The sequence below is a fragment of the Alnus glutinosa genome, chromosome 10, assembly GCF_958979055.1.
Source record: "Alnus glutinosa chromosome 10, dhAlnGlut1.1, whole genome shotgun sequence".
Lineage (NCBI taxonomy): Eukaryota > Viridiplantae > Streptophyta > Magnoliopsida > Fagales > Betulaceae > Alnus > Alnus glutinosa.
The window spans coordinates 22337727-22348739 of record NC_084895.1 but is presented as its reverse complement, the minus strand read 5'-3'; the positions used below and the strand labels follow the sequence as shown (position 1 = coordinate 22348739).

The following is an 11013-nucleotide window of genomic DNA, read 5'->3' as shown; positions in this document are numbered from 1 at the left end:
GCTCTTTAGATTCTCAAATTTTGTGTTTTTTTAATTAAGTTTCATGCCTTATATTGATTAGTTTTTGTGGGTCTCATTTTATTTATTTTATTATGAATGACTTGGTACTTGCTAATATGGCATTACATTGGAGTGTTGACGTGTGAACAAACTTTTAACTTTGACAATAAAATGATTGAGAGATTTATTTTAAATTTGGGCAAAAATATATAAGTACCATATTCATGAAATTGAAAACTCAAGAACTAAATCAAAATCAATTGAAAACCTAAGGACTTAATATGATTTTTTTCCCAGAGTGAAAAGATTGATAAAAGATAAAGAATAATGTTAGCGACATCAATAAAGGAAAAAAAAAAAAACAAAAACCAATACAATTAATGGGTAATAAGTAGGAGGTATATATTTCAAGCATACACATCAAAGACAAATGAAATTAATTAGAATTGATAGAAATTTGTAGGAAATTTCATACAACCCACACATAAAATTGACATATGTCATTTAAACATATGAGAATCACATTTTTTTTTTTTTTTTTTATTAATGCTATTAAAAAAGCATGTGAGAAGCACATACTATTAAAGCATGTGCTTCTCACAGCCAAGAGATACATGCTAATCTTATATGTGCATGTGTTGTATGAAATTTCCTACAAACCGGTTTGTAGGAAATTTCTGTCCAATTAGAATTATATTTCACATGACATGTATTTATTTGGTAAACCATACATGAAAAGTGAAATAAAATCAACTATCACACGACTTACACATAATAGTACAATGATAAACCGCGCGCCTCACCTATTACTCGTCTACACAATAAAGAATATGACTTGCCTCTTAATTGGGAAAAAAGTTAGATCGAACTTCTTCTTCCGGCCTATTTTGCTAATTGGGGGAATAAGTGATAAAAAATTGGAGGATTCTAGGTCTTTTTGTCAAACACAATTTGAAAAAACATGGCGTCATTTTAAATTTTTATCCAGCATGGTTCAAAGAATATGCTAATTAGTAATAGTTGTACATTTCACATTTTATTTCTTTATTTCTTTATTTTGGGTAATTGTATATATATATTTTAAATGAATGTTTAGTTGTATGTTTCCCGTTGAATACGATGTAAGAGCATTCTTATTTCTTAGAGCAATTTTATTGGGCCATTTAAAGGTTCTTTTGGCTAATCTTATAATAAAAATGGACAAAAAAAAGCACTTCAACCCGGCTAATTATTTCAGCTAAAAGAAATAACTAGTTGCTCCAACATTCTCTAAGCTAATGGCTTTTAGAAGACACTATATATCTAATTATTTATTCATTCTTTATATTATTTATTTTCTCTTTATTTATTTATTCTAATAATTGTATTTTTTTCTGCAAACGTTTTTTGATCAAACGGTAAAACTTTTCAACTTTTTTTTTTTTTTTTTTTTTTTTTTTTTTTTTTTTTTCAAACAGTCGTTATTTTAAACGCAAAAATGTTTAAACGGTCATTTTTTTCAAATGGTCATTTTTTTAACAACCATATTTGTCAAACGGTCATTTTTCTAACATTCATATTTTTTAAACGGTATTTCTCAACTGTCGTATTTGCCAACAATGAGTATAAATTATCTTTACATACAACAAATACAAGCCTGTCAGACACATTCAGCACAATTTTTCTCACAAATAAAAAGTATTTGAAGACAATCGACCTCATGATTTTGTATTGTCCGATATCAATTTCAATTCAATTTGACTTTAATTTGGAAGAGTGTTTCAAGTAATCTTTGTTTAGTACGTACGTAGCATCAATCATAAGGAAAAAGAATTGAAGGAAAAAAAAAAACCCTAGAATCCGGTACTACCAATTCAATGGGGAATCAGATTCTTTCCGATTCAAATAAACGAAAGAGGCGCCAATTTCCAATTACAATAAATACTAAAGAGAGTTGATACACAGGGAACGGTTTACCATCCTTCTGCAACCCTTTTTTACTATAAAAACAAGTTTTAATGCAAAAATGTCATTTGATGCGACATCAAATGACATTTTTATATTAGAACCTTTTTTTTTTAATACAAAAGGTCTACTGGGGGACGGTTTCCTGTCACCCACAAATCATTTCCGAATACTAAGTTACAAGAGTTTTTCAAAAACCAAACACGGCAATAGAGAAAGAATCAAAAATAAGAAAGCTTTAGAGGAAAAAGTAACACAGCATGTGATGACTTTTTGGTGAATTAATTAGCCATTTTGGCTAGAAGGAGAAAATGAAGCTATTGAGAATGAGCATTTTTATTTTGACTACACTTATAGTAAAGTAGTCACATTCAGCTAGTTTTTTTAGCTAAAAAAAATATGATTAGTTGCTACGGTGCTCAGCAAATTCATAAATAAACTAATAAAAAAATCAATCTGATTCTTTCTCCTGTTTGAGAATAGTGAAAATAGATATATAAAAAAAGAGAGAATATTTAAATGAAATAGTGAAAGTAAATAGATAGGATAAATTGTGAAATGCATGTGCTTTGAAAAAAAAAAAAAAAAGTGATTATTTAACAAAAATTTTATTACCCGAATTTGAATGCTTTTAGAGTATTCTCATCCGACTAGTCAAAATAAATTTGATGAGCATTGTTCACTCACGATTCCATGAAATATAAAAGCAAAACAATTTTTAATCTATGACCTACTCTCTCATCTCAATAATAAAAAATAAAGAAATCATTTACAAAGAATATTAAAAGTATATAACTAAAATAAAGAATCGAATGTAAAAAAATATGATTATATATATATAAAGAAGTGTAGTGGGGGGGGGGGGGGAGAAAGAAGTGTAGATAGAATTCCAGAGGCAGATCTGATCGATGGAAAAGATTAGTGTATCAGTGATTTTGGGAGCTCTTCTGTTGTTGCTGGTGCATCTCTATAACCTTCTTATATTGAAGCCCAAAGTTCTAAGAGGAAAGCTTCAAAGACAAGGGATAAGAGGACCTTCTCCGTCGTCTTTCCTCTTTGGGAATATCCCCGAAATGAAGAGAAGTCATCTGCGAGTTCGTTCAACAGTACCAACAACTGCGGCGGAGGACAGTCTTGTCGCCATTGCTCACGACTGGCCTTCCACCGTCTTTCCACATTTAGTGCAGTGGAGAAATGAATATGGTATGCCTTTCCTTAATTCTTCTTTCTCATTTTTTTTTCTTTCTTTCTTTTTTTTTTTTTTTTTAAAAAATCTTCTCTTTTACATTATTTTTAAATTGTAAATATATATATATATATATATATATATTGTGTTCTCATCTTTTCAGCCCAAAGAGTTGTTGTTGTTGTTGTTGCTCTTTTTTTTTTTATTTTTTTGATAATTTAGAAAGAATTAAATTAAAACTACAAGAATTACATATCTTAGACAGGAAAGAAACAATGGCAGTAAACACCTTTACAGCTGTATTACATACAAAAACCTAGGAGCTTGATACTAAAGTTAGGGGTGGACAGGGTGGAGCCGACATTTAGAATTTGAGTATTAGGAGTTAAATCTGAAAAAAAAAAAGGGGGATAAAATAAATAAAATAAAAAAAATTTAAGAGTAAAATTTAATTTAATTTTATTTTTTAGGATTTTTTTTTTTTTTTTTTTTTTTTTTTTTTTTTTTTTTTTTTTATCGGGAAAACCTTGGGCCTTGGGGCAGGCCTCCCAAGGCTCAAGGTAGTTTCGTCCCTGAATCAAGTATAAAAGAGTATTGTGAGGGTGTCGTGCCTTATTTTTTATTTTTTTTTGTTCAAATATAATTGAAGGGTCTATTGATGGTCATGTTTCTACTTATGTCTTTTGTTTAGATGATGTAAACGCTTTATGCTGCTAATTTCTTAACTTTTGCTTCAGATTTAGAAATTCGAGTCTTTTATGGTTATTGGGATCATTAATAGACCTATTGCTTCTTTTTTTTTTTTTAAAAAAAAAAAGTTTATTCCATTTGAATTTGTTGTTGGAGAATTGACCTCTATTAACTTTTTTGTAACCCGTCTTTTTAGTAAACGATTGCACTTAAAAAAAAAAAAAAATTTATTGAAGAAAATTCGAAGAGACTCTCTGTTAACCACGTGATAAACCACCCATATCTATCTAGACACGGCCATATTTTATGAGGCCATTGTTGGACAATGGGATGAAGCCGCTGTCAAACAAATTTAATAAAGAAGTTAGGATAGAGGGCCATTTACCAAGATCAGCATCCTCTTCGGTTGAGAGGAATTAGAGAGGAGCCGGTCTTTTATATATAAATATATTTTTATAATTTTATATGGTGTGAAATTATAAAAATATCTATATGTATAAATGATCGACTCATTTTCAGTTGAAAATAGACAGGAACAGAGGATCCTGATGTCATTGACCACATGATTTGATGATGGAATCTTTGGTTGCCCTCTAATTGAAATTCCCTGCAATTCCTAAGAAATAGGGCTTACAACTGCTCAATTTCAACCATTTATTTGTAATGAACAGTTGAGATACATCTTAGCAACATACAAGAAAGAGCCCAAAAAGCTAAAAAAGGAAAATTATAAAAAAGAAATTACACTTTGATGTGAAAGTAAAAGTCACCGGCCATTAGATTTTAGATGGGTTAATAGTGATTTTCACTGTCACAATAAAGAATAAGCACTGAAAAATAAATGTAGTATTTCTTTATTTTTTATTTTTTTAAAAAAGGTTTTTGAGTGATTTGACTACTTCATCAAATGTTTGATGGTTGGCTGCCCATTCTCAAAGTGAGAGAATGGTTGGATAACTCCATCGATCATTCCCAACATATCTTGAGAGTCGTCGATCACGTTTAAGATGATGATTGGACCATCCTTAAAAACATGTTTTGGGGTGGTTCGACTAGCCCCAACATATTTTGGATTGTCATTGACTTTTTAGAAGTGGCCGGCCACCTTTTCAAGATAAGGGGTGGACAGACCACTCCCAAAACATTTTTTAAGAGTAGTCAGTTTACTTTGCATTGTGGGTGGTTGGTCACTGTTGACTTTAATATTTATATATTTTATTATTATTATTATTATTATTTATTTTATTTTATTTTATTTATCATCATCATTTGATTCATTTTAAGCTTCCCATTCCTTTCCCACCGCCCATTCCAAATACTTTATTACACTCAACTAAAAAAAAAAAAAATGTATTCCCTCTCTTACAACAACAAATATATATATTTTTTTTTGAAAAAATTGCACCATTGGTCCCTGTAGTTTGCCTAAATTACTAATCACTCCATGCCATATCAAAATTAATTCAGAAAATTTTTTAAGTTTTATTTATTTATATTTTTTGTTAAGAGTAACACATGTCGCCATCTTATTAGTACTGACGTGGCGTTTAACGGAATTTATCAAAAATTTTAACGGAATTTTATTCTAGGGAGTGATTTTTAAACTAGGCCAACAACAAGAATCTCTGAATTAATTTGAATACGATAGAGAGTGATTTGTAATTTAGACAACCCATAAGAACCAATAGTACAATTTTTTCTTTTCTTTCTTTTTCTTTGCTCTTCTCTTTGGCAACTCAAAAGTGATCTATTAAAGGTGGATTCTCAATTTGTCATTTAAAAAGCAAAGGTATTTCTCTCTCTCTCTCTCTCTCTCTTGGACATCTCTCTCGCATTCACATACGTGCACACACAAGACTACAAAAGTGGCCTTCCTTTTTTTTAATTTAGTTTGTCTGTCGTGATTTAACATTTAATAGTAACACAATCAATTTCCAAAGAGAAACAAACAAAAACTCAGCATAGGCAATAGCAGATCATATTTCTTTATTTAATTCTCTGGCACTCTTATAGATGTGGTTAAAAGGTGGAGAATCATTTACTTAAACCGCCCAATCTTAATTTTTTTTTTTTAAGCCAATCTTGCTCTTCTGGGTGGTGTTTGAATATAAATTAAATGGTATATTATCACTTATTCTAAAAGTTTAAGTTAATAGAAAAAGATAATCGGCAGGGCCAATTTTCTTATATTCAACGGGAAGCATACAACTACTATGTATAACAGATACAGAGATGGTGAAGGAAATCAGTCTGTGCACTTCTTTGAGCCTAGGTAAGCCTTCTTATCTATCCAAAGATCGTGGGCCGCTGCTGGGCCGGGGCATTCTGTCGTCAAGTGGCCCAATTTGGGCCCACCAAAGGAAGACTATAGCTCCTGAATTATACATCGATAAGGTTAAGGTAAATTTCTGGCTTTTTACTATGAATAAATATATTCTTCACTCATTTTATCACACCCACGGCACACTGGCTGACATAGCATATGCTGAATGGCTACTTAATTTATTTATTTATTTATTTTACCTCCATTCAACTCATGCCATATCAACGGTGTGAAATGAGATAAATTGGATGTGAAATGCAGCATTACTCACTTACTATTTTTTTTTTTTTTAATTTTTTTTTTAAAATGTCAAACATTAGCAGAAAATCCAAAAACCGCATCAAAGGGATTGATTATAATTAAAATGGTTTTTTTTTTAATTATCATTATGTATTTCAAATAAGACTCATAAGAGTAATACTACACTACACCTTAGCTAATCTTTCTGGGCTGATGGGCACTGATTAATGGGTTTGAAATTCAATTAATACTTGTCGTGAAGATAATATTGTTAGCCACAACAATTGAAGAGCTTCTTAACAATGACCTTTTGGTAGTGTTTTATATCATGTATTTACAAGATTATTACTATATATATATATATAACAAATAATCTTTTTGAAAAGGGCATGGTGAACCTGATGCTGGACTCAACAAGCTCAATGCTACGAACTTGGGAGAGTAGAGTTGAAAATGAGGGAGGAGTAGTGGACATTAAAATCGATGAGGATTTGAGAAGCTTATCTGCCGACATTTTATCGAGAGCCTGTTTTGGAAGTGACTATGCCCAAGGGGAACAAATATTCTTAAAACTTGAATCCCTTCAAAAAATCATGTCCAACTCAAATGTCGGAATTCCTGGCTTTAGGTATGATAACATTTCATTTTCATTTACCTTAATTACGTATTCATTAAAAAGTACACATACCCTATCAAATGAACACTCAACTTGCAATGTACTCCCGAACCACCCCATGGCCAAAGGCGGAGTGGTCAAATGAACCACCCTCTGGCCATTTGGGGTGGTTTTGGCCCTAGGCCGGCTAGATCGAGGTTATTTGTGGGACATTCTAAATTGATGTAATGTTTAGTTCGGGGACATTCCAAATTGAGTATGAAAATTTTATGATTGTTATTTGTGGCAAAATTGATGTTACAGATTCTTGCCGAGCAAACATAATAGAGCTATATGGAAAGTAGAAAAAGAAATCAACTCAATGATATTAAAGGTGGTAAAACAGCGCATTGAAGCATCCAGTGATGAGAAGGATCTTCTACAAATGATTCTTGAGGGTGCCAAAAGTCATATTAATGACACTGATGGGCTATCAATAAAATTTTCTCCGGACAAGTTCATGGTGGATAATTGCAAAAACATCTACTTTGCCGGCCAAGAGACCACTTCCATCACGACATCATGGTGCTTGATGCTGCTGGCTGCACATCCCGACTGGCAAGCTCGTGCTCGTGCCGAGGTGCTTCAAATATGCGAGGATAGGGTGCCAGATGCCAACATGCTCCGAAACATGAAAACGGTATTAATTATTTTGCTTTGCAATTTATATTTCTAAGGGAAAAATGTAAAATTGGTCAACGTGGTTTAATTTACTTGATTTGTAATTAGTGGTATTAAAATGAATTCAGAGATCCATAAAATATGTCAAAATATGTCATGTATCATTTTGTTAGATTTTAAGTTGCCAAAAGTTTCTTCCTTTTAGCAAATTCATCTTAACCCATGTCACCCAAAGATAACCAAATTTCGCAAAAAGATTTCATATACATGCTTTAAGATTGCAGCTGTGTTCCGTTCTTCTAATCGATAAGTCGTCTCATATGAGGTATTTTTAGTGACAACTTTCAATGCTATCAGCGACAACTATTAAAGTAGTTGTTGCTATATTGACTTTTTAACGACGTCGGGACAATTTCGACCACCCTAGCATCAACAGTAAGGCCTTAAAAGTTGTCGCTAAAGACCGTTTTTCCTATATCATGATATATATTTCCTGTATGTTTGACACCCATATATTGATTGAGGTAGCTAGTCAACTAATTAATTAACCTTGAATTTGTTGGCAGTTGACAATGGTGATCCATGAAACGCTGCGTCTTTTTCCACCTGCAGCTTTTCTAGTAAGAGCGGCCTCGGAAGATATCACATTCAAAGACATTATGATCCCGAAAGGTATAAACTTACAGATTCCGATAGCGATGTTACATCGACAATATGATATGTGGGGGCCTGATGCACACAAATTCAATCCTGAAAGATTTGCCCGTGGGATTGCTGGGGCTTGCAAGACTCCACAGGCTTATATGCCATTCGGAGTAGGGTCTCGCGTCTGTGTTGGCCAACACTTCGCCATGACAGAACTGAAGGTGATTTTGTCACTCATTCTGTCCAAGTTTTGCTTTTCGCTGTCGCCTGCATACCACCATTCCCCTACAATGAGGTTGGTTATTTTACCTGAACATGGAGTTATCATCCATCTGAGGAAACTTTGACATTTCATTGCTATAATTGGAAAGAAGAAAGATTTGAGTGAGACTGCAGAGTACTATTTGTACGTACCATCTGAAAATAATGAAGGTTTATTGTATTTTCTCAACTTGAATTTACAAGGACAGCAGTGCTCCTTTTATATACATACGCTAGACTAAGTATAGAAAGAATAATGGTGATTAATTACAGAAAATTCTAGGTGATATGCATTCAGGAAATGTTTGACATTTGCTGATGTAAATTTCCTTGAGAGAGAGCAGCCTTGCTGCGTACTCAAATCTGACATAGGTAGAGTATGGTAAGTCAAGGCACGAGATTTACTGGACTGAGGTGGAACTTCCTTAATATAGTTGATAGTTTCGGCTGGTTCCAGGATTTGAGGAGTGACAGAATGTGGAGGAGATACTCCTTGCGTAGCACGCTGGTTGAATCCCATGATTGGAGGGATTGCATGATTTGGGGAACTGATTTGGAAAGAAGGGATTCAAGAAGCTGCTGAATGGACATGATGTGCAGCAAGTTTGGATCCTGTGTTGTCTCCAACAGCTAGTAGCCGTTGGGCTGCTGGGTTGTCTCTAACACCCCCTGCAAGCTAATGGGGGATGGAATCACCATGAGCTTGAGTCGAAGATAAACAAACCGAGCAGAACCTAAACCTTTGGTAAAAACATCAGCCACCTAATCATCTGTGGAGATAAATTTGAGAAGAACATCCTGATTTAGGACCTTTTCTCGCACAAAATGATAATCAACCTCGATATGCTTGGTGCGGACGTGATAGATAGGATTGGATGCCAATGCAAGGGCACTAACATTATCACACCAGATGGTGGGTGTAGTAGATAAGAAAACATGAATGTCTTTGAGAAGCATACGCAACCAGAACATTTCAGCAGTGGTGATGGCTAGAGCCCAATTCTCAGCTTCGGTGCTGCTGCGAGAGACGATAGGTTGTTTCTTAGCACTCCAAGAAACCAAATTACGGCCAAGGAAGACTGCAAAGCCTGATGTGGAGCGACGGTCATCAGGGTCCCCTGCCCAGTCACTGTCACAGTAGGCAGAGAGATGTAGAGGACCTTTTGTGTAGTGTAATCCGTGATCAACAGAGGATTTGAGGTAGCGTAGAACCCTTTTGGCGGCAAACCAGTGAGTAGAGGTGGGAGCATGCATATGTTGACAGAGTTGGTTAACTGAGAAGGAGATATCTGGGCGTGTGAGAGTACAGTACTGAAGAGCCCCAACAATCTGGCGATACTTAGTAGGATCAGGTAATGGAGTGCCATCAAATTTGGAGAGTTTGCTTCCAGATGAAGAAAGAGACTTGGCAGACTTGGCTTCTAACATGTTGGTGCGAGTGAGTATACTGTGAATGTATTTGGCTTGGCAAAGATGCAGTCCAGTGGGAGTCCGAGAAGCTTGAATGCCAAGAAAAAAATGAAGAGGGCCAAGGTCTTTGAGAGGAAACTCATGTTGCAGCTTGGAGATCAGTGTCTGAATGGTGACTGGATTCGATTCTGTGATAATAATATCATCAACGTATATTAGCATGAAAATGAGAACAAAATCATTCTTCAGAATAAAGAGAGATGAGTCCACCAGGGAGGCAATAAAGCCAAGTTCCAAGAGGAAGCTAGAGAGCCGATTGAACCAAGCCCATGGGGCTTATTTCAATCCATAGAGAGCCTTGTGCAATTTGCACACAAAGTGAGGATTGTCAGTGTCAACAAACCCTTTAGGCTGATGCATAAACACTGTCTCAGTGAGAGAGCCGTGAAGGAAGGAATTGGAGACATCCAATTGCCTAATGGTCTAGTCAAAATGGACTGCTAAGGACAGTAGAACACGAATAGTGGAAGCCTTGATCACTGGACTGAAAGTCTCAGTGTAGTAAATTCCACACTGCTGCTCATAACCTTTGGCAACTAATCTTGCTTTGAAACGTTCAATGGACCCATCTGGTTTTTGCTTAATCCGGTACACCCATTTGTTACTGATAATATGCTGATTTGGAGGAGGAGGACAAAGTGTCCAGGTACCATTAGAGATAAGGGCCTGATATTCTTCTGCCATGGCTTGCTGCCATCGTGGATCACTTGCTGCCTTCTTGAAACAAGTTGGTTCAGATTCCTGAAGTATGGTGTGATGGGATAAAAAAAGGATGGCGGGTGGTATGATAAAGGTGAAAACCAGGAAAGGATTTTGGTTTGAGGGAACCTGTTCTAGATCTTGTAGTCATGGGGTGTACTGCTGGAATAGCCATGGATGAGGAAGATGGAATTGGTTCTGGGAGAGGAGGAGCCGATGCTGTAACTGGGGATAAGGTAGTGGGATTTGAGTGTGAAAGGAGTGGAGAGTCAGCATTTT

At 34.8% G+C, this 11013-nt stretch overlaps 1 protein-coding gene across 1 annotated transcript; it reads left to right on the top strand.

The window, feature by feature from the left end:
* Nucleotides 1-2805: 2805 nt before the first annotated feature.
* LOC133880488 (cytochrome P450 714C2-like) lies at nt 2806-8794 on the top strand. The gene is made up of 5 exons (XM_062319433.1): nt 2806-3147; nt 5994-6220; nt 6770-7011; nt 7303-7678; nt 8226-8794. The coding sequence occupies exons 1-5, from the start codon at nt 2853-2855 to the stop codon at nt 8649-8651; spliced, it is 1566 nt and encodes a 521-aa protein (XP_062175417.1). The 5' UTR covers nt 2806-2852; the 3' UTR covers nt 8652-8794.
* Nucleotides 8795-11013: the final 2219 nt, after the last annotated feature.